The sequence below is a fragment of the Vulpes vulpes genome, chromosome 6, assembly GCF_048418805.1.
Source record: "Vulpes vulpes isolate BD-2025 chromosome 6, VulVul3, whole genome shotgun sequence".
NCBI classification, from domain to species: Eukaryota; Metazoa; Chordata; class Mammalia; order Carnivora; family Canidae; genus Vulpes; species Vulpes vulpes.
The window spans coordinates 52,130,787-52,154,437 of record NC_132785.1 but is presented as its reverse complement, the minus strand read 5'-3'; the positions used below and the strand labels follow the sequence as shown (position 1 = coordinate 52,154,437).

At 42.4% G+C, this 23,651-nt stretch overlaps 3 protein-coding genes across 10 annotated transcripts in view; 1 reads left to right on the top strand and 2 right to left on the bottom strand.

Moving 5' to 3' along the window:
- BIVM (basic, immunoglobulin-like variable motif containing) overlaps positions 1-639 on the bottom strand; it is a 39,558-nt gene extending 38,919 nt beyond the window's left edge. The window contains exon 1 of one of the 4 annotated variants that reach the window (XM_026008882.2): positions 3-639. The gene's annotated coding sequence lies outside the window, so the exon portion shown is untranslated. The remainder of the gene's footprint in view (positions 1-2) is intronic. The other 3 variants (XM_026008883.2, XM_026008885.2, XM_072760980.1) reach the window with 3 other exon arrangements.
- On the top strand, positions 511-23,651 carry POGLUT2 (protein O-glucosyltransferase 2). 5 transcript variants are annotated; one of them, XM_026008886.2, is made up of 10 exons: positions 511-1,011; positions 2,742-2,947; positions 3,069-3,274; positions 3,716-3,793; positions 6,004-6,176; positions 6,298-6,535; positions 8,262-8,471; positions 9,166-9,255; positions 10,409-10,516; positions 12,597-12,834. In XM_026008886.2, the coding sequence occupies exons 1-10, from the start codon at positions 830-832 to the stop codon at positions 12,612-12,614; spliced, it is 1,509 nt and encodes a 502-aa protein (XP_025864671.1). In that variant the 5' UTR covers positions 511-829; the 3' UTR covers positions 12,615-12,834. The 5 variants fall into 5 exon arrangements, 4 of the variants coding, with proteins under 4 accessions (XP_025864671.1, XP_072617079.1, XP_072617080.1 ...); XR_012002043.1 differs by having other exon boundaries at positions 613-1,011; positions 10,409-11,382; positions 12,399-12,834; XM_072760978.1 differs by lacking the exon at positions 12,597-12,834 and adding an exon at positions 23,478-23,651 and having other exon boundaries at positions 613-1,011.
- LOC112927483 (protein SET-like) lies at positions 19,456-21,232 on the bottom strand. Its single transcript, XM_072760981.1, is given in 3 exon segments — positions 19,456-20,600; positions 20,602-21,196; positions 21,199-21,232. Coding segments are annotated over 3 exon segments (861 nt in total). The 5' UTR covers positions 21,218-21,232; the 3' UTR covers positions 19,456-20,353.

The following is a 23,651-nucleotide window of genomic DNA, read 5'->3' as shown; positions in this document are numbered from 1 at the left end:
ACCTCCGCACTGTCCCGCGGGGTCGAGTCGCTGCGGCCGCCGCAGACCGGGCCCGCGACCCGGATCACAGCTTCCCGCGCGCGGCGCGCCTCCGGCTACCCTGGGGCTGGCGTCTCTCGTCCCATTGGCGCGCGCGGGGACAGCGCCCGGGACGGCTGCGCCCGGCGGCCGGTCGTCAGGTATCATCGACAACACCGTCCTTTCATCGTTTTATACCTGCCCTCTGCACGTGCGGAGGATATGGTGACGACTTTTTTAAAGATCCTCGCCGTGCCCCGCACGCCACTCTGTTGCGCATCTAGTCTACGACTGTTCCCTGAAAGCGGTGGCCGCAAAGTAAATAAATAGGTGAGGGATGGCGAGACCCGGCAGGATTTCCGCTAGTCCTGCGGAGAACTACACGTCCCAGGGAGCCTCGGAGCGCGGGCGCCGCGCCGCCGTCCACTTGGAGGAGGCCTTACTCAGCCCCGCAGACACGCGGGCCAATCCCCTCGCCCCGCACCTTGGGCTGGAGCCTGAGTCCCATTTGCCCCCAATGATGCTCCAGCTGGACGAGCAGCACAAGTTTATCTTTGTCCCGAAAAAGAGGAGCAGCGTGGTTGCTGCTGGCCTGAGCCGAGCGACCGGCCTCCTTCAGCTGGACAAGCCAGCGCTGCGCCCGTGACTTTCCGGGGGGACAGCGGAGACCCGCGCGCGCACCGCGACCCACCCCCTCCCAGGCGTGTTCGCTGCTGGGATCCGCCAACGCGCCCCTGCCCCAGCCGCGGCTGCTGCGACCACCTCTTACATTTCGTTTATCCGTGGATCACTTTGAGGGTCGGTCTTGTAAATGTTTAGCATTTTGCTGCTTTACTGCTTCTTTCTGGGGACAGTGCCAGCGCTTGCTGAGACTGGCGGAGAGAGGCCACTGAGTCCGGAGAAGAGCGAAATATGGGGCCCCGGGCTAAAGGCGGCTGTCGTCCTTCCCGCACGCTATTTCTACATTCAGGCGGTGGATACATCAGGAAATAAGTAAGTCGAGAAACAGCTCCCTAACTATTTTGGAATGCAGTTAAAATGCATTGTTTCTCCCTTAATGTTTTTATCCGCCCAAGAACTCTTTTTTTTTTCCACGGCGGTTTAAATTCCAGGATATTTGGATGCTATCCACATCTGGTTGGAACAGTCTTTCCCTTCGCGATCAATTTTAATCTGTAGCTTTAGAAATATTTCCGCATTAGCTCTTCTCCTGGCCGTTTGGATAGGGACTCACACAGGACTGGAGAGACAAAGCCCCTTAGCTGGAAGTACTATTTCCACCTCCTTTTGCATAAGCTGTTATAAGGAATTTACACCCGGTTGTTAAAAACTTGGTTGGTTCATCTTTCTCTGGTGCTGCCCTCTGTTTCAGGTAGACCTCTGCAGGTAAGCATGTTTGGAAACTCAAAGAAAAACGAAGCACTATTAGAAACTTTACAAGTGAGAGGGACAGTATCAAAGCGTGAATCTCCTGCGTGTTTGTAACAGACGTTAGTTAAGTCCACTGAATTCCAACAATTAAAATGATAACTCAAAACTTAGTTTTAGGATTCACGTACTCCTGAAATGATTGTCTTTTTTTATTGGTGGATGCTGACTATGTATATTTTATAAGAAAAAAAAAAAAATCTTGGGTGTTCTAAGAAAATCTTCAAGAAGTTTTCCAAAGCAGAGGGGGGGGAAAAAGTTATCAATTTTGTCACTTGGCTATAACAATTGGGGAAACTAAATACCATCTTAACAATCTTACGAGAGAGAGCACTCTCTTAAACAAACAAGACTTTTTTTTTTTAGTTTTTACGATAGTCACACAGAGAGAGAGAGACAGGCAGAGACATAGGCAGAGGGAGAACCCGGCTCCATGCACCGGGAGCCCGACATGGGATTCGATCCTGGGTCTCCAGGATTGCGCCCTAGGCCAAAGGCAGGCGCCAAACCGCTGCTCCACCCAGGGATCCCCGAACAAGACTTTTATACAGTGTCACTTAGATGATACACGACCTACTAGCTTTTGCCCATGGCTAAACATGATTTATAATACTGATCTCTTAAAGAATCATTGAGAGAGACTTTTCAAAAGCTCATTATCTTCAGAGGCACCATTTGACCACAAATTTCCAGGTGCATGAAATAAAAGGGTTAATAAGAATATTTTTATATATTGGGGTGCCTGAGCAGTTCAGTCAAACATCTGTCTTCAGCTCAGATTGTGATTCCAGGGTCCTGGGATTGAGCCCCCATATGGGCTCACTGCTCAGTGGTAAGCCTCTCCCTCTGCCTGCCCCCCCCCCCCGCCCCCGCTTATGCTCTCTAAGAATAAAATCCTTAATAAAAAATAAAATAAAATCCTTAATAAAAAATAAAAATAAGATTCTTTTGTTGAGTTCTATTTCATAAACAATAGGATTTTTTTAAAAAGAATATGTTTATATATAGAATGCATAAGTGGGTTCTATGTTTATGTAAATATGTAGTCTTTACATACTCCCTTGCAATTTCCTAATATGTTTGTTATTGTGGCCGTTTGTCATCCTCCGCTGCTTTCTTTCAATCTCTGATCCATCACATTCTGATACTACAAGCGTTTGAGAGAAGCAGCAGGCATATATATGTTAGGGGAAGACTATGGAGGAAAATAGTAAGACTCACAGACTGGAGAGCATAATCGTCGTGCGTTTGTGCCTTGAAATAATCTTTGTAACTTGCTGTTCTTCCCATGACAGTTTCACATCTTCTCCAGGTGAAAAGGTGTTCCAGATTAAAATCTCAGCACCAGAAGAGCAGTTCACCAGAGTTGGAGTCCAGGTTTTAGATCGAAAGGATGGGTCCTTCATAGTAAGATATAGAATGTATGCGAGCTACAAAAATCTGAAGGTAGAAGTTAAATTCCAAGGTCAACATGTTGCCAAATCTCCATATATTTTAAAAGGTAATTTGTAGTATAATTTTAAAACAACAGTATTTTTAAAGCCATATAATGGAATTTCTTACCTGTTTTGAATGCTGAGTGAAATATTTACTGTGATATTTTGTTACTTGTGTGTAATCAGGGCCGGTTTACCACGAAAACTGTGACTGCCCTTTGGAAGATAGTGCAGTCTGGTTACAGGAGATGAACTGCCCTGAAAACATTACTCAGATTCAGAGAGATCTGGCACATTTCCCTATTGTTGATCCAGAAAAGATTGCAGCAGAAATCCCAAAAAGATTTGGACAAAGACAAAGCTTATGTCATTATACCTTGAAGGATAACAAGGTATGATTTGTGATTAAGGTTTGCTTATTTCCCTTAGTGATTTTTTGCTTGTTTGTTTTGACCATTTGGCTCTAAGAAGCTACAATTTTTATTAAAAATCATTCTGTGTGGGGGCACCCCAGTGGCTCAGTCGGTTAAGCGTCTGCCTTCTGTTCAGGTCATGATCCTGGGGTCCTGGGATCATCCCGCATCTGGCTCCTTGCTCAGCAGGGAGTCCCATCTCCCTCTCCCTCTACTGCTCCCCCTGCTTGCGCTTGTGCTCTGTCAGAAAAATAAATAAAAATCTTTTTTAAAAAAATCATTCTGAGGATCATTGTGATAAGCTTTACCTCAATGAAATCTGTCAATACTTTTAGATTAACATAATAAACAAAATGGAAGTAAGGTTGATGGAAAATAAAGTTTCTAGGTTAACATAATAAATGTTCAATTCTCTTTTAGGTCTATATCAAGACTCATGGTGAACATGTAGGTTTTCGAATTTTCATGGATGCCATACTACTTTCTTTGACTCGAAAAGTAAGTATTTCTCTTCTCTTAGGTTTCAGCCCAGGTTTTACAATATAATTTTTAGTAGTCACAGCATCAGTGGTGTTCTATTCTGTAACTTTATTATAATACTATTCTGAAGCTTTATGTCATATAGGATACCTGTATTAATTTCCTTCAGGTTGCTCTCACAAAGTACTGCAAACTTGGTGGCATAAAACGGCAGAAATGTTTGTTCTCTCAAAGTCCTGGAGGCTAAAATGGGAAAGCAAAGTGTCAGTAGGGCCATGACCCCCAAATCCACCCCCACCTCCCCTGAGACCTGTAGGGGAGGACCATTCCTTCCTCTCCCTGTCTCTCATGGCCTACTGGCCATCCTTGGTGCTTCTTGGCTTGCAGCCACATAACTCCAGACTCTGCCCCTCATCACACGGCTTCCCACGTGTGTCTCTCCCTTCTCCTCTGGTGAGAACACTAGTCATATTGAATTAGGGCCCGCCCTGCTCCAGTATGATCTCAGCTTAACTAATTATATCTGCAACAACCATACTTCCAAATAAAGTCATTCTGAAATACTGGGGTTTGGGACTTCAGCTTATATTTTGGGGGGGACAGAATTCAACCCAGAACAATACCTTAAGGGAAAATGTCTTAGAATAAAATTGTTTTGGTACTAAACCTACTTTGAGCCCAAAGAAGGCTTACTGTATGCTAAATCCTGTTCCTGGGTGTAATGTGCTTTTAGCAGGGTTCTAGTGGAGTATCTAACAGTCATAGTAAACTGATGGGAAAAGTATACCCACACTGTTGCCAGGTGCCTAGTAGCTCTTTATTGGATAATCTGTGTCGATGTCTTGATTGAATTACTCATGGAAAATCACAGTACCTTCTCCAGCTTGCAGAACATTAACAGTGAGTTTATTCTGAACATATTCTGAACATACAAAGCATCTATATTCCACTTCCTTTACCTAAACTAAGATGCTGGCAAGTTTTCCTTGCTCATCTGTGTTAATCCGTGGAAAAATAAGACTGCTCCTCAGGGCTCCAGTTTCTCAAGATGCTTCTCAGACTGATCAAAACTGTTCCTACTTAAAAAAATATGTCTTATTTTATATCTCAAACATTTACCTGTGGTTTGACTAAAGAAAAAAAAAAAAAAAAAACAGGTTCTTTAAACACATTTGTGCCACCCGTCAGTAGAGGTGGTCTAGCTTGGAAATCACTAGTACTGGCTTTGGTGTTGGGCTTCCAGAATTCGGATTCTGGCCTCCCCCGCCCCCATTACTTGGGGGTAAGGGGTGGTATATTTTTTAAATGGGAACATCTAGCTCATTAACCAGGAACTAGGGTTAGAGTCCTAGTGCTTTGTGCTGTAACTGTTTTCCAGTAATTCCCTTTCTCTCTCTGATCATCCTAGAGTCTCTTGGCAGCATTAGAACTGAGATTACCTTTGTCATTTAATCTCTTTGTGAAGCCAGTCTGTTGGCCAGTTTGGTTGTCACAGCAAGGAAATCTAGTGTGTGTGTGTGTGTGTGTGTGTGTGTGTGACAGTATTCTGAGAAATTACCCACCATTCAAATTGGGGTAATTGTCATCGCCTGAAGCTTGTGAATTTGGTTTTTCATTTGGTATGATTTCTAATGTTTATTGTGTTTCATTGCTCACTGGGTGGTCTGGCTGCCCTGCAGGATAGAATATTAACCTGAATGCGGCCAAAGTGGAAAGGCAAGTAAATGCCACCCACCCAAGGAAGAAACCCGGGTGGGATTTGAGGTTGCTGAGAAAAGACAGCATGCACACCAGCCTCAAGGTGTGTAGCATTCACTTACAGCAGAGGACAGGGAGCGAGATCCAGCCCTTGCTGTGTGGTGGTCCCTGTACCCACTCAGCACTGTGACTGCAAGCATCTCACTTACTGCTGCGATAGAAGCTCCCTGACCCCTCCTTGCAGAGTCTGAAATACAGCAAGTTGGGCAGCCTAAGGGCCATGGACACCTGGCTAAATACTTAAGCAGAAAAAGAGTACATTCACTCACAAGGAGGGAGCACAGCCCAGACTTCGAGGGCTCTATCTCTTGGTAAGGAAGCCTTCCTAGACCTGAGACCCATTCTTATGTGGCCAAGCAGGGGTGGAAAGGCTGCAGCATGCATGAGGCTGCCTTTCCCAACACCTTGATCCATACATAAAAGGGATTATCCACTGCAACAAATGAAAATAAGCCATTTTCTTTTTCCAGGTGAAGATGCCAGATGTGGAGTTTTTTGTTAATTTGGGAGACTGGCCTTTGGAAAAAAAGAAATCCAACTCACAAATCCATCCAATCTTTTCCTGGTGTGGCTCCACAGATTCCAAGGATATCGTGATGCCTACCTACGACCTGACTGACTCTGTTCTAGAAACCATGGGCCGGTGAGAGACGGGTCTAAGATGACCCAGAGCCTTGGTTTTCTTTCCTTGCTGAGTTCTTTCCCAGCAGCCTTTGTGTTGTGATGGTTTGGGAGGAAAATCTATCATACTTTCTGTCTTCCAGAGTAAGTCTGGATATGATGTCTGTGCAAGCTAACACGGGTCCTCCCTGGGAAAGCAAGAACTCCACAGCTGTCTGGAGAGGGCGAGACAGCCGCAAAGAGAGACTGGAGCTGGTTAAGCTCAGCAGGAAACACCCAGAGCTCATAGATGCTGCCTTCACAAACTTCTTCTTCTTTAAACACGATGAAAGCCTATATGGTCCTATTGTGAAACACATTTCATTTTTTGATTTCTTCAAGGTATGACATCAATTGTGTCTAATCCTTTTTGTTTTTCTAAATGTCTTCATCTGGGGGAGGGAAACTGAGGCCTATAAACTATAGGGGTGAGAGATATGAGCACCAAATTTAGTAAACATGAAGGCATGAGGCCCCAGGGACAGCTTTGGCAACATGGGTTGTACAGACTACCCAGACCTGACATTAAATATGCAGCAAGGGAGCATGGGGCCTGGGTAGAGCTAGGATTTTTTCCCCAAATGACCCTCAAGTTAAGTGCATTTCAAGTCCAAATCCTTTCTTATTATTAAATACGTGTATGTGATTTTACAAATACTTCTCCCCAGAGCATCGTAACAGATCAAAGATGATATAAACCAGGTGTCTCTTATCAGACTTCCTGATGGGGAAATGTCTTGAAACCCATCCAGATGATTGCCTGGGACGTCTGAGGATTAGGAGAACTTTCTGTATCTAAAATGTGGATTGCTCATGTTTCCTGGGGAGGGATCCATTTTCTAACCCCTTTTTCTAGGCAATGGGACACTGCCCTGTTCTCTAAACCACTTTTTAAAGACCCATGTCATGGAATTAAAGGTGGACAAAAGGTAGTCACCTGTCCTCTGTATGTGGAAAGGCAAGTGATTAACAAGCTCTATCCATGCTGCAGATGGCCAGGTTTTCATTTGATGGGTTACATGGCAACAGCTAGATGACATAATGCCATAAGTTGAATTGTCAAGTGTTTCCTCCGTATGCATTTCATGGAGACTTTTGAAAGAAATGGTTGCATAACCAAAGAGAACTGTTATTAGCCATTCCTCATCAGAAGAAGTTCTATCATGCCATGGCTTTATTCCTACCTGTTGAATATGCTACAGCGAAAGACTAGTTGATTACCACAGCTCTACGAATATTTTTTTTTAAGATTTTATTTATTTGTGAAAGAAAGAGAGAGAACACAAGCAGCAGGAGCAGCAACAGGAGAGGGAGAAGCAGACTCCCTGCTGAGCAGGAAGCCCAATATGGGACTCCATCTCAGGACCCCGGGATCACGACCTGAGCTGAAGGCAAACACTTAACCAACTAAGCCACCTACACATCCCATCTACAGATATTTTTATTCATAGGTGCTCTTGCCCCAGAGCTTGTTAATTTCTTCAAGATTTGTGTGTAGCCATCTGATGTTTAAAAGGTATGGTTACCAGTATGGCATAGGCTGCCATCCTTAGGTGCTCACATGTGATCAGGAAAGTAGTAGAGAGATTAGAGAATCACAATAAATCTGTCTTTCCAGACACCTGGGTGGCTCAGTGGTTGAATGTCTGCCTTTGACCCAGGTTGTGATCCTGGGGTCCTGGGATCGAGTCCCGCATTGGGCTCCCTGCAAGGAGTCTGCTTCTCCCTCTGCCTATGTCTCTGCCTCTCTCTCTGTGTGTCTCTCATGAATAAATAAATAAAATCCTTTAAAAAAAATCTGTTTTTCCTAGGACAGCACTCATTATTTTATTATCTGCTTTAACGTTGTCAGACTTGTGGCCCCTTTGTGAAATTTAGGAGAGCACTGCAATAAGTTGTTAGCTCTAGGTCAGGTGTTATATGATAGCATTTACTCTATGGCAGAGGCAGAGGGCAACATCTGGCCTGTTTGTTCCTGACAATGATGAGGCCATAAGTGTGGGAAGAGGAGAATTAAGAGTGGGAAAAGGAAACTTAATGAGGCTTTTGTTTTACTGCTGACTTGCAGCACAAGTATCAAATAAATATTGATGGCACTGTCGCAGCATATCGCCTGCCATATCTCCTAGTCGGTGACAGTGTTGTGCTAAAGCAGGACTCCATCTACTATGAACACTTTTACAATGAGCTGCAGCCCTGGACACACTACATTCCAGTTAAAAGCAACCTGAGTGATCTCCTAGAAAAACTCAAATGGGCAAAAGATCATGATAAAGAGGTAAGGTCAGTCTTTTCTACCCTCAATATCAGAGGTTCATTTTAAATGTTTTGTACCTGAGCATTTAGGATGCACAGATATAGACCCTTACCTGTAAATGGGAAGCCATCTCCCCATGGTAGCACATCAGTCCTCAGAGTGAACATAAGCATCAGAACTTGGATTAACTATCCACTCTGCACTCAAAACAAAAAGCTGAATATTGGCCTTGAGTATGCTCTCTCTTTTGGTCAGGTTGATCAGAGCCCCAAGCACTGCCTACCTCTACAGGCAATATGAAAATTAAGATGGCCAGACTGGCAGCAAAACTAACTGCTATAGATAAATATGCAGAATTGCATGAAGTAAACGTCAAACGAATTGCTGAAAATTGTCGAGGCAGTGTATTAAGCTTTGTCTTGCATTTACTTTACAAAGTCATTGTTACTTCATTTAATGTGTGCCCTCTCTCTGCAAGAAAGGCTTAATTCTAGAAGGTCCAGTATGATTCCTCACACCTGCAAGTCTAAAAAACCTCCCTTTAATCTGATCATACCCTCTTAAGTGTTCCCTTTACTACAGAAGACTACCCTCAAAGATACTCTTCCTGCATTGTCCTACTATATGTGGACTCTGAAGATCAGTGTGCATACGTCTGCATGGGAGAGAAAAAAATGTGTTTCATTAAAGGCCTTTGTTGTCATTGTTCCCACAGGCAAAGAAAATAGCAAAAGCAGGACAGGAATTTGCAAGAAATAATCTCATGGGTGATGACATATTCTGTTACTATTTTAAACTTTTTCAGGTCAGTATTTTCTAAAAGAACAGACATAGAATTTGTAACTGGACATGTTAGCCGCAAATAATATTTCACTTAATAGTTTCTAAAAGTATATTAATATAAGAGGATATATACAAGAGAAGTATATATACTTCTCTGAGGGCAAAAACCAGAGACCAACATCAAATAGTTATAAAAATAGTACAAAACCAAAGATCAGCTGGAGGGGAATGCTACAGTATCATGGGAAAAGTGTTTATGTTGGCACTCTGTGCTATATGGTTAGGAAATTGGCCTCTGGTCCTGCAAAATTACTGCGTGTGGATGTGTGTTTTCTGTATGTACAGTCTTGATGCTGCTCTACCAATTCTTTGTTTAAACAGTGCATGGTATCTTCAGACCTATAACACTGACCCCCATATGAACCATGACATCTCTTGAAAAGTATTTTCATAGATCTAGGCATTTAGGGATTATAATCAAAGTATATCTGATCATTTAAAAGGCTGTTTTTTAAAAATACAGTAGTAAATAAGTAGTTTATCTCAGAATTGCAGGTCTTGAGCCCCAAATCTTAGACTCTGTTGCAGAACAAAGTTGGTCTGTTTCTGGTCTGCACTGGCTCCTCTGCCTTTTTCACCTTCCCAGGGGGATGTGCAGGGCTGGAGAGGATGAAGTGTGTAAACTGAAGGATCAGGGGATTTACCATCTGAATTCCTAAAGATCCACAGGGTTGTGTTCCTTCATTCTAGTGCATCTACTAGAACATAACCACCCAGCCCAGAGCGTAACACAGAGCAAGCACATTATGAACAAAGGTGGTGGCTGAGGCTCTGTGAGCCATGTTGGGAATATGCTCTGTCCTCAAATTCCTAATCAAGAGGAGATCCTGTGCACCGTTATTGTCACTACAAGGCAGATGGTGGCAAAATCAAACCCTATAAGTTGTATAAATGAAGGAGAGGCCTATTTGCAATAGGCAGCTAGTGTCCAAAAGGCAGCCACCTCTCAGAAGCTCTGTTGTTGGGTGTTTAAAGGGAGCATGAAGAATTGTGCGTATCACAGTTTGTTAAATATGAGTTAAAAAGGACCATATTTTAGCAAATTCCAGTGCATCTAATTTGGTGAATGTACTTCAAATTACATACAGAACACTTTTGAATTGTTGCTTACACAGGAATATGCCAGTCTGCAAGTGAGTGAGCCCCAAATCCGAGAGGGCATGAAGAGGGTAGAACCACAGACGGAGGATGACCTTTTTCCTTGCACGTGCCATAGGAAAAAGGTAACCAGAGTTAGCCAACCTCACAGTAAGACATAGTGCGGTTCTAAGTCCTTGCTCATTCCTGTATCATTCAGCCAGGCAGCAAGTATTTGAGCTCCTCTGGGGGCCCTCATGCAGTTCAGTCTGCCGGAGAGGTGGATGCCACGGACAATGGCCAAGCCCAAGAAAGGGCACTGACATGCAGATAAGAGGGAAGACACGGAGCCCCCAGCAAAGTGGAGGAGAGCCTTTTTCGAACACGAGAATTCAGATTATGTGGCATTCAAATAGATGCTTACATGTGAAAACTATTTTCACATGTATCGTGGGAGATTGGTTTGACAAAGTTCATTATCTCAATTTAGAGATGAAAAAAAGATATAACTGTGATCATCCATTTCATCAGATTATTCATGTAAGAGCCATCTCTGTTGATACCGGCGCATACTGATTTGATTTATAAAAGACAGATTCACAGAGACTTGTAAGGCTAAAAAGGGCCTTCAGGGTCATCCAGTAAGTGCCTTCATTTTATGGTTAACAAAATGAGCCTGAAGAAGAATTTAGTTCAGAATCATCTAGCTGGATGATAGCGAAGCTAGGACCAAAAACCATTCTCCATCATCAGATTGTGTGCCTGCTTGTGTGTAAAGACATGACATAGGAGAGGAGAGTTGTTTTGATTGCAGTTAGTTTTTGTATAAAATTGTAGTATAGACCATACATATATATCTTAGATATATATAGATACATATACAAGCTTGACAGTATTCTAAGCAATGTCCTCATATCACTAAATGGACAAACTCAAAACTGTGGTATTGTGACCAAAGATAAGAAGGCAGATTTGGCAATTATTATGCCTATCTCACAAGGAGCTTTAACAGGCATAGTTAGGGGACACTGGCCTTCCCCGCAGGGAGCCTGCTTCTCCCTCCGCCTATGTCTGCCTCTCTGTGTCTCTCATGAATAAATAAATAAATTTTTAAATAAAAATAAAAGAAATAGTTGCCACTCTCCCCAGTGGTGTGACAGAACCAGTTTATACAAGGCCACTGACTGTGACATATTCAGGAATTTTGCATACTGGTTAATTTCTGGTAGCTTGGAATATGCCTGGTGGGAGAGTCACCATGACAACAGCAGGTGCTACAAATCAGAGTTTTGGTTATTTTGTTTTTATTTTGGGGGGAGGAGTACTGACTGGCCACTAAGTAACTAACCATCCCTCCCACCAAAAGTGGTACTAAATCCATTTTAACCCCTGTCAGTGCTGGAAGTTCATAAAATGAGTTAAAGCCATTGACCAAACAAAAATTGCCAGAATCAGGAGCACCTAGCTGGTTCAGTCAGTAGAGCATGTGACGCTTGATCTCAGGGTCATAAATTCGAGCCCCACATCAGGTGTAGAGATTACTTAAAATCTTTAAAAACAAAATGCCAGAATTGAAATGTACACCCTCATAAGATTTGTGATTTGGTATCATAACACTTGCCTCAGATGAAACTGGGCAGCTTCTTTCTCCAGTCCTCTTTTTTTTTTTTTTTCCTCTTCATCTGAGTGATTTTGAGGAGTGCCAAATCAGTATCTTCACTGACTGGTGGTGGGAGAGGCTCTGTTAATTTCTTCTTCATTGTCTGCGTTAGCCCTTCACTGACGTGATTCACAGCACAAGGCCCTTTACAGGAATGCAGACACACATGTTTGTGTTGCCCATCATTAGTCTGATAAAGCACAATGTGACTTTCCCCAGGGGTGATTCCAAGCATAGTCCTAGACCCTGTGAGCTTCCAGCACCAACTTGTCTGTTTTCCTCTTCCCTTATTTCTTTTTGTAAGATTTTATTTATTTATTCATGAGAGACACAGAGTGAGGCAGAGACACAGGCAGAGGGAGAAGCAGGCTTCCCACAGGGAGCCTCACGCAGAACTTGATCCCAGGACCCTGGGATCATGCCCTGAGCGGAAGGCAGACACTCAACCACTGAGCCACCCAGGCACCCCTCCTTCTCCCATCTTGAGGGGAAAATAGTTAACATAAGTTTTCTTGACTCATGTAAGACTTCTTGATGACACTAAATATTTTGCTTCTTAATTGCAGACCAAAGATGAACTCTGATATACAAAATACCTTCCTTTCAAATAATGGTGCTCTGAAGACTCTTCTTAACTGAAAAGAAGAATATTTTTAAAATATTAATTCCATGGACAATATAAAATCTGCTACGTGATTGTCTGGATTATAAACATGTTTCTTCTTATTACACAGTATTCCCATGACAATCCTTCAAGGCACAGTTTTAAAATTTTATAATAAAACCACTTTTATTTTAAAGGCCTATGTTGTTCTGATTATTGGCTGTGTTTGGACTATAGAGTGGTGCACAGAGGAGTCTGGCCTCGGTGTGGAGCATCACAGCAGCCACCACCCACCCGGACACATGGTTTATATGACAAAGCAGTGAACTGCGGTCTTTATGCCACTGTTATTTTGGAGATTCAGTCTCATGGCCGAACATAATTCTAACACCTATACCTTACAAGGCCTTTCATGACCGGCCCCTGCCTGCAACCTTAATCCAGTTTCTCACCACTTCCTAATATGTACCCTGTGGTCCAATAATACCAGGCCCTTACCATTCTGTCGACGCCTTGTTTCTTACAAGGTTATGCTTTCTCTTCGTCTGGAATGCCAGGACTCTCTTCTTCTGGCTTGGATACCCCCCAATGCACATCTCAGAAATCCCTCTTCTAAATCTGCTCATCTGCATACTTGTATCACTGTAGTTACCCTGAGGTGTGGTAATGATCTCATCATCACCAAAGCTGAAGCAATTTGACTGTAGAGACCATGATATTCCATATAATCTAATAGGGTGCAGGTGCCTGCAACCAGAAAGGCTCAACGAATATCAAATGTGTGAATACTGAAAACCACTTTGAAATGGGGTTAAGAGAATTAAAAAGAAGCTAGAAAGCCTAACACAAACCATAACAATGTCCTACAAATCATTTTTTTTAAGATTTTATTTATTAATCATGAGAGACACACAGAGAGAGGCAGACACACAGGCAGAGGGAGAAGGAGGCCCCCTGCAGGGAGCCCAAAGCAGGACTCGATTCAGGGACTCCAGGATCAGGCCCTGGGCCAAAGGCAGATGCTCAACCACTGAGCCACCCAGAATCCCCCTACAAATTCTTTTATTTTTTTTATTTATGATAGTCACAGAGAGAGAGAGAGAGGCAGAGACACAGGCAGAGGGAGAAGCAGGCTCCATGCACCGGGAGCCCGACGTGGGATTCAATCCCGGGTCTCCAGGATCGCGCCCTGGGCCAAAGGCAGGCGCCAAACCGCTGCGCCACCCAGGGATCCCCCCCCCCCCACAAATTCTTTTACCCAATAGTTTCCCTTCTGTCTAGCTTTCAATTAAATATTGCAAATTTTTTTAATTGTGGGATGTATCCTATACACAGAAGAATATAAAAGAATATATCTGCATTTTGCAAATAATTATAAGAAAACACCCCTGTAATTACTAACAAAGATACTTTGCTTGACAAAGCTTTAGTCAAGCTCCTGAACTTTCAAGGGCTATCTGCATTTCTTCGTAAAATCTGCTTTGGGCAAAAACTCTGCTAAGTTGATTTAGAATCTTCATTCTCCATATCTGATCACTCTTGTTATCTAATGGGGTTCCTGGTCCTCCACCATCCCCCAGGTGATTCATTATGCTGGCATAGTCTCAGCAAGAACCCTGTTGGGTCAGATTTGCCAGAATCCACACCCTCCCCCCCACACCCCTATAACCCTGATGATTCCCAGTAATTTTCTATCCACTGACCTCTACCCTGTCCCTTGGCTGTAAATCCCCACTTGTCTGTGCTGTATTAGGAATTAAGCTGGTTCTATACTGAGATCTCTTTTCCCCTTTATTGCAATAGTCCTGAGTAACCTTTTTTTTTTTTTTTTTTTTTTTTTACCACTTTACCGTCTAGCTCTGATTTTACTTTGATATTACCAACACAGGTTAAGAAATGAAAAAACTGTTTCCTTAGAAGTGCCCTCCTGTTGCTCACCCTATTATCCCCTGCTCTTCTGTTCCCACTTGACCACTGTTGTGATGGTTGGGATCATCTTTCCCTTGCACTAATTTACAGTGTTACCACCTACATATACTTCCTTAAGCAATGTAGTTGAATTTTGCCTATTTTTAAATTGATATAAATGGAATCACACTGAACATATTTTTGCTGTTACTTGCCTGTTGATGTATATAGTGGCAGTCCATTTGATAGAGGAGAGCTAGATTCTTGTCTCACAGAGCCAAAGAATGAATTTCTCAGACCACAGAGAGTGAGCAAAGCGATAGAAGTTTAAGCAGAGATACAGAGAAAGCTCTCGGAAGTGAGAGGGGTCCCAACAGGATTGCCACTGGGAGCTTTTAGTGGCAGACTTTTATTGAAAGCCTAGCCAGGGAGCCTACAGCCTTGAGATTCTTGTGCAGCCTTGGTTTGAGGAGGGACCATTGATAACACCTTAATGACTTCTTTGTGGCCTGGTGTGTTTCTGTGATTAGTAACCATCAAAAGGAGATACTCCCTAACATTTTGGAGCTAGGGAGCCAGGTTTATTATTTTTTTCTGTTTTTACTGTCTTATTGCTGTTTTCCTGGGATGGGTAGGAGCCTGACTTTGGGCCATTCCCTTATCTTTCTCTGCCTAGCCCCATCTGCCCCGAACTCATTCCTACATCACATTCATTTATACATGTAGACGGGATTTCATTGTATGAATAGGATCGCCCTTTTATACATTCTATTATAGCTGGACATTTGGGTTTTTCTTATTTTTTGGCAATTCCAATGAAAGCTACTATGAGCATTCTTACTCATGTTTCCTGGCTCCATTTGCTTAGGAATAACATTACTGGTTTATAGAGTATGTACGTCTGCAATTTTACTAGATGATGTCAAACAACTTTCCAATTTGATTGTCCCAATTTACATTCCCAGCAGATTCAAGGATTTCCAATTGCTTTACCTCCTTACTAACACTTGAAATTATCAGACTTTGAAAATTGTTTTGCTAATCTAGGGTAAAATTGTTGTATTATGTTTTAAATTTTCATGTCTCTAGTTACTAATGAAGCTGACCATCTTTCCATATGGTCACAAACTTTTGTGTTGCATTTCTTATACAATTTTTATTTGTTTATTTACTGTCTTTTTTTTTTTTAAAGATTTTGTTTATTTATTCGTGAGAGACCCAGAGAGAGAGAGAGGCAAAGACACAGGCAGAGGCAGAAGCAGGCTCCATGCAGGGAGCCCTACATGGGACTCAATCCTAGGTCTCCAGGATCACGCCCTGGGCCGAAGGCAGGTGCTAAACCGCTGAGCCACCGGGGCTGCCCTTTATTTACTGTCTTTACTTCATTTCTCTACTAAGTTGTTTGACTTCCTGGTAGATGCATAGAATTATATTTTAGAACTATTACTTTGTTGATTGAAACCGCCACATACCTCCTTCAATTCTTATTGCAATGTCTTAGATTCTTATTGCAATGTCTTTTAATGTTCAAAAGATGATTTCTTTCTTTCATAATTTTTTATGAGTTGTTCTGAGGATCAGTACAGACATTTCGATTTGCACACAATTCTTAACGTACATACCAAAAATTTTATTAAAAAATCATGTAGTTGTGATTCTTTTTAAAAAGTGACTCCAGGGGATCCCTGGGTGGTGCAGCGGTTTGGCGCCTGCCTTTGGCCCAGGGCGTGATCCTGGAGACCCGGGATCGAATCCCATGTTGGGCTCCCGGTGCATGGAGCCTGCTTCTCCCTCTGCCTATGTCTCTGCCTCTCTCTCTCTCTCTCTCTCTGTGACTATCATAAAATAAATTAAAAAAAAAAAAAGTGACTCCAGTGACTTTCCAGCTTAAAATTTGGAGGCAAATTTTCCTTAATAGTATATCAAGCACTAATATCTTCCAATGTTGATATGCTGTTTTATTAACAGCATTAAATGCCTGACTATTAAATGCATGACAGATTCTCAATTGCCATTTAATATGCTTTGTATTATAGGATATAAAAACTACCCCATTTATGGAACGCTGAGCTAACACCCAAGACAATCAAAGCCTCTCATATTCACTATCCCACTATTTTCTGGTTGCAGCAAAAACATAAACCAGCAAATAATTTCACTTCTTAAAAGAAAGAAAAGTATTTACACTTAAGAAATGGGATGAGTTGGGGATCCCTGGGTGGCGCAGCGGTTTGGCGCCTGCCTTTGGCTCAGGGCGCGATCCTGGAGACCCGGGATCGAGTCCCACGTCGGGCTCCCGGTGCATGGAGCCTGCTTCTCCCTCTGCCTGTGTCTCTGCCTCTCTCTCTAGCTCTCTCTCTGTGTGACTATCGTAAATAAATAAAAATTAAAAAAAAAAAAAAAAGAAATGGGATGAGTTGGAATTCCTTCTATTGTTTCTAGAGCTACTAGAAAAAAATTGCATTTACAAAACAGTTGATAAAAATACTCTGGATTGTACAAGAAAGAAGACAAGGACCACTGCTAAGGCATGATGTTGATTAGACTTGGCTTCTTTCTCTTGCTTCATCAGAAGCTGAACTCTCTTCATTCTAGTTTCTCCATTTTCTCCAGGTTTTATTTCTTGGTTAGCCACTTCAGCCTGGTTTCCCTTTGTTCTCCTTTTCCCTTTGGTTTGCACTTTTTTGTCTGGAGATTTATCCTTTCCTGCTGCCTATTTTGGCTTTGTTTCTACTTTTGCAGGAACAGGTTTGGCCAACAACCTCCCCTAGTCCTGGGTAGAGCTGACCTTCGTGTTGGACATGTGGGTAGCAGGGTCAGCACACAGAGAGTCTTCTCAAAGCCTGTGGCCACTGCCACTCCTACTGCCCCAAAAGATGGTAGCACAGGAGCAGGGGGAAGGGGCAGAGGGAGAAGCAGACTCCCCGCTGAGCAGGGCACCCAAGGCGGGACTCTATCCCAGGACCCTGAGATCATACCTTGAGCAGAAGGCAGATGCTTGACCAACAGAGCCACCCAGGCGCCCCATCAATATTTTCTTTTATGGCTAAAAGTGCTTTTTGTAACTTGTTTAAGAAATCCTTCCCCTACCAACAGCCCCCATCACTGAGCCAGTTTCCTATGTGTAAGTTGCCTTCTGTGTAAGTTTCCAGAGCTGCCTCAGCAAATTATTACAACTTGGTGACTTAAAACAGTAAAAATTTATTCTCTTAGGGCCCTGGAGGCCAGAAGTCTGAAATTAAAGTGTAGGCAGCATTGGCTTCTTTCAGAAGCTCCTCCTTTCATGCCTCTCTTCTAGCTTCTGGTGGCGTCTAGCAATTCTTGGTGCTTCTTAGCTCTTAGACACATCACTCCAATCTCTTCCTGGGTCTTCACAGTGATTTTCCCCTCTGTGTGTCTCTGTATTGTCTTCTTCTCTGTCCCTTATAAAGACACTAGTCATTAGACTTAGGGCCCACTCTAAAACCAGGATGATCTCTGTTGAAAGCTTTAATTATATGTGCAAAGACTTTATTTCTAAGTAAGTACATTTCACAGGTAGGCATGTTAGGACTTGGACATATCTTTTTGGGGCCACCATTCTACCCACTACATCTTCTAAACACATTCCTTTTGAAATTAGGAGCAGCACGAGGATTCCCACATCACACACTACTTACTGTTCAACATACTGCTGGAAGCCTGAGCTAGCACAGGAAATCTAAAAAACAAAGTAGAAAGTAGGGTTGAAAAATAACCAGTAAAATTGTCATTAAAAGCAGATAACCAGGTACCTGGGTGGCTCAGTGATTGAGAGTCTTCCTTTGGCTCAGGGAGTGATCCTGGGGTCCTGGGATAGAGTCCCAGATTGGGCTCCCCAAGGGAGCCTGCTTCTCCCTCTGCCTGTGTCTCCGCCTCTCTCTCTCTCTCTCTCTGTCATGAATACATAAATAAAATCTTAAAAAAAAAAAAAAGATAGCACACCTGGGTGCCTCAGCAGTTGAGTATCTGCCTTCAGCTCAGGGCATGATCCTGGAGTCCTGGGATCAAGTTCCACATCGGGCTCCTTTCATGGAGCCTGCTTCTCCCTTTGCCTATGTCTTTGCCTCTCTCTCTATGTCTCTCATGAATAAATAAATAAAATCTTTTTTAAAAAAAGAAATTAAAACAAATAAAAGCAGATAATCAGCCTCAGTATACAGAAAACCCAAAAGAATCTACAGATAAATTGTTGTAATTTACAAGAGAATTTTGCATTTGCTAAATATAAGACCAACATAAAAAGTTCAATTGCATTTCAACATACCAATTAGTAACAGAAAATGAAATAAAAATGTTTAAGATAGCACTTACAATAGCTTTAAAGACTCTGAAGTACATATTTAAGGAACTGACTCTAACAAAAATGGACAAGACCTTCACAGAGAAAATTACGAAAACCTAAAAAGAACTAATGAAATTGAAAAATATTACATGTTCATGGATTGGCTAAATCGATGTGAAAGATGTTATTTCTCCCCACATGGTATATAGAGTCAAAGTAATATCAACCAAAATATGCCCTGCCTCTTTTTATGTGGAACTTAGTGAACTTCTTCTTTAAAAATGTACAGGCCCAGGGGCACCTGGGTGGCTCATTTAGATAAGTGTCTGTCTGCCTTCAGCTCAGGTCATGATCTCAGGGTCCTGGGATCAAGCCCCACATAGGGCTCCCTGCTCAGCGGGGAGCCTGCTTCTGCCTCTACCTCTGCTGCTCCTCTGGCTTGTGCATTCTCTCTCTCTCTCTCTCTCTCTCTCTCTCTCTCTCTCTCTCTCAAAAAAATAAATAAAATTTAAAATAAAATAAAAATGTACAGGCCTGTAAAGTACAAGAAAAATTAAACTCTCTAGAGGAAGGATGAATTGGGAGAAGTTTCCCTACTATGAAGCAAGACTTTTTATTTTTTTTATTTTTATTTTTTTTGTGTGTGTACACATTTAGTTTTATTGTAACAAAGCAACTTGTACACTTTTAACGTTTAAAACTGAGCATCTTTCCTTTCCAGTGAAACAAAAAGAAAATTTAAAAATAAACAGGAACAAAATTACAATAGAGAATGTCAATTCCAAATAAGATCCTACAGGTTCTGCTGATTCTCCCATCGAGTGGCAGGGCTCAAGTCATCATTAGGAGAGTTTTATTTTAAAAGTGTCATCTTAAACTGCAAGGATGTCCGTTAAACATCACAATTAAACATGCCAAAGGAGAAGCCATGTTGTCAAAATGCCCACTTAACCCACCCAAACATCTCAAACCCACCCTTTGCTGACCTTCTATAACCCCATTTTTTTAAGTTTTTTTTTTTTCTTTTTTTAAACAAGAGAAAGTAGACAGGTACATGTTGGTAAATGCTAACTGTCCATATTCACATAGAGACACAGTATAATCTCTGAGCCCAATATACAGAGAAAGGAGGAAAAAAGCTAGAATTCTATGCACTACTACACAGGGGCCTAGCACCCTCCAGCTTCCAGCAGAGCTAAGGGAGCAGAAGGTTTTTCTTTTTTCCCACAGAGCACGGTGGTGTTGATTCCATAAAGTTTTTGTTGCGACAGGAAGGAATAAAAATGAATTTGGAACAGAAAGGGGTAGAGATTCTTTTCCCGCTGTATTCTGCTCAAAGTATTTCCCCCCAAAATAAGTTGAGAACAATGGTATAAAGGGAGAGAAAAGAGACTTCAAAAAACAGGGCGAATGAGCACAAGAGGAGGGGGGGGAAGAAAAGAGACGCAACTTGCTCCCAGGGACTGGAGAAAATTAAAAAAGGAAGGTTGGAATCCATCAGTGTTCCATTAGTCATCTTCTCCTTCATCCTCCTCTCCTTCCTCCCCCTCATCATCATCTTCATCTTCTTCACCTTCATCCTCATCTCCTTCTTCATCAATATCTTCCAATCCTTCTTCTTCTTCATCATCATCATCATCTTCTTCTCCTTCTCCTTCTTCATCATCCATATCAGGAACCAAGTAGTACTGTAATGGATTTGGCCAAATATCATCTTTGATGACCTCTCCTAACTCATCTGCACCTGCATCAGAAGGTAAACCAGGTGAAGAAGCTCTCTGGTTCCCCGTGCTGTCTCTTCCTGCTGGCTTTATTCTGCGTTTGACTTGAACATTTCGTCAAATCCTTTCCAGATTTCCATTTGATTTCAGTGGACTTTGACGATGGATCACCACTCTCATTCAGATGAAATTCTTTGGAGAGAACTTTATTTTCAAAGTAAGGGTTTTCATCAAAATAAAAATCTATTCTGTAACCTGATTTAATATCTTCAAATTCTGTCACTTCGACTCTTGTCAAATAATGCAGCGCCTCTTCATCCTCCTCCCCAAGCAGTGCAGACACTTGTGGATGGTTGACAAATGTTGTTACCCAAAAATTGGGGATTTTGGCGATCAATTCCGACCTCTTCTGAAAAAATGGTTGGCGGAGTTTGTTATATTTCTGTTCTACTTTCAAAATCTCCTCACTGGCTTGTTCATGAAGTCTGTCTATTTCATTTTGTACTTCATCAATATGTTCAATTGCTTCTTGCTGTTCTTTTTCTCCCTTCGGCAAGTGCTGAGAGGTCGACGTCTCCTCCGGCTTGGGGGCCAGAGGCAGCCTCGGTTTCTTCGTTTGAGGTGCGAGGAGGACTGGCGCTTGGGGGCCATGCTGTGAGGAAACCACGAAAGCCGGAGAGGGGCACGTCAGGAAGAAGCTCCGATTACTGGAGCTGCCCCAGGTGGCAGAGGTTTAAATCTGACTTTTTATAATCCTATAACGTTTAAGACCATGATATTAGTGCAGGGATACAACATATAAAACAATAACAGAATAGTGCTGTATAAACAGACACAGAGCTGTGCATATGTGGAGAATCAGTCTACACTCAGAACTAGGGAAGGTTTGGAGAAAAGTTGCACAGTGCGGTGCAAGGAGTTGGGTTTAATAATTCTGGTTCCAATTCCAATGTGTGTGGGGGGGGAGGGGGCATTCCCTACACTACCAAGCAATTCTCAGACACCAGCAGCGTATCCTAGAATTCAACTCCATTCTGACACTGTCTACATGGAGATGGCATCAGATTCCACAGGTTATGAGCTGAGCCCCATGAGACTGCCCTCCACTTCAGACTGCAATCCCAAATCCAGGTTGTTCAGACCAACTGGCTATAAATCATAGATTACTATGACCCCTTCTTTGGTTTCAATTAATTTGCTACAATGGTTCACAGAAACTAGGAAATCAGTTTACTTGCTAGATTACTGGTTTGTTACAAAGGATATCAAAGGGTATGAATCAACAGCCAGATAAAGAATACTCAGAATGAGGTCTTCAACTAAGGAGCTTTTGTTTGGGGGCCCAGTGGCACATGGTTCTGGCTCAGCACCCTGGAAACTCTCTGAGCCCCATCCTTTGGGGTTTTTTTTTTTTTTTAATTTATTTATGATAGTCACAGAGAGAGAGAGAGGCAGAGACACAGGCGGAGGAAGAAGCAGGCTCCGTGCACCGGGAGCCTGATGTGGGATTCAATCCCGGGTCTCCAGGATCGCGCCCTGGGCCAAAGGCAGGCGCCAAACCGCTGCGCCACCCAGGGATCCCTCCTTTGGGGTTTTATGGATGTTTTATTATAGAGACATGACTGATGGAATCATTGGCCATAAGTGATTGACTCAACCTCAAACCCCTCTCACCTCCTAGGGTAACCCACTAGCCACCCGGTTGGTTCCCTTGGTAACCATCTCCCATTCCTAGCTACTTTACAAGTCATCTCATTGCCATGACAAAAGACTCATTTATCACTCTCAAGAAATTCTAAGGGTTTTATGAGGTAGGTGCCAGAAATGGGGATAAAGGCCAAATATATATTCCTTATTATAAATCACAATATCACAGGTATCCATATATGGAAGAAAAGCAATTCAATCCCTAGTACACAGTATATCTAAAGATCAATTCCAGGAGGATTAGACAAAAACGCAAAACATACTATTTTTAAGCAGCAAAGAGGTTGTCTCTATCTTATGCTAGTAGTATAAACTTCAGCAGCTGAAATGGCTGAAGAACTATTATTTCCTTTATTCCGTGGCTCTGATAAATAAAGTCCTAGGAGTTACTACCAAAACCTCTAGAAGTTTCCAGAACATGTGTTCCTCATTGCACAAGTCTTTTTTCGCCTCAGCCTGAGAAGGTTGCCATTTCAATCTATCACAATGGCATTGCCACTGACGGCCTGTGCTTGTTCCCTGGGCCTCAAATGACCTGCTAGCATAGCAGGAATTCCTTTTCTGAACACCATGTCTACTAGTAAATATAGGTGAAAAGTAGGTGCTGACAGGATGGCATTCATAATACATCTCTGCTTGTCTTATAAATCTTTTGTTTAAGTGTAAATGAGGAGAATTGAAGATTCCAATGAGGAATTCAGGAGGACTGACTTTGTTGAGTGTAGAATGTGTGACCTGTTGATGGATGGTAACCTTGGCACGTCTCATGGGTCAGCGTCCTTCAAAGTCTGGTTTGGAGAGCCAGATTTTCAGTTTGAACATTTGAGCTGGGTTTGAGAATTGAAAACTTCGTATGCTCATATAAATGTACCTAAATTTTTTTCCCTCTCCAAAAAAAACACTTTTTGCAACTTTTTCACTTTTCTGCAATTTTTTTACTCAACAATGCCTCAAAGATCATGGCAAGATATGCCTGCAGTTGTAACGCTTCTTGTGGTATGAGAAATCTGGCATGTCCCCAGATTTCCCCTACCCATCAAGGGTTCATAGTAAAATAGTCCTGCTGTTGACATTACAAAAAAAGAAAAACAATAACAGACAAATAAGAAAACCACAATACATCATGGATCTGTTTCTGAAAGAGGATTTTTGCTACTTCCATTTAGAATGCAAATTTTCTAATTGATCAAATTCTTCTTTCCAGCTTTCTCTTAAATTAGGAAAAAGATTCTGGAAACAAAGCATTCCCTGAATGGAACCGAAACCACACCCCTCGGGCAATAAGAACTTCTCTGAGCCAACAGGACCCCATGTGATTCACTCTAAGACCACGATCTGGCACTTTGGAGATGGTCTTTGAAACACTAGTCTATTGCCT

What these genes read in the sequence shown, in the direction of transcription:
- POGLUT2 (XM_072760978.1), top strand. Translation starts at nt 830, where the DNA reads ATGTTTAGCATTTTGCTGCTTTACTGCTTCTTTCTGGGGACAGTGCCA. An exon ending in TACTTTCTTTGACTCGAAAA is followed by an intron (nt 3,794 to 6,003) that starts GTAAGTATTTCT and finishes TTCTTTTTCCAG; the next exon opens with GTGAAGATGCCAGATGTGGA. An exon ending in ACTATTTTAAACTTTTTCAG is followed by an intron (nt 9,256 to 10,408) that starts GTCAGTATTTTC and finishes TTGCTTACACAG; the next exon opens with GAATATGCCAGTCTGCAAGT.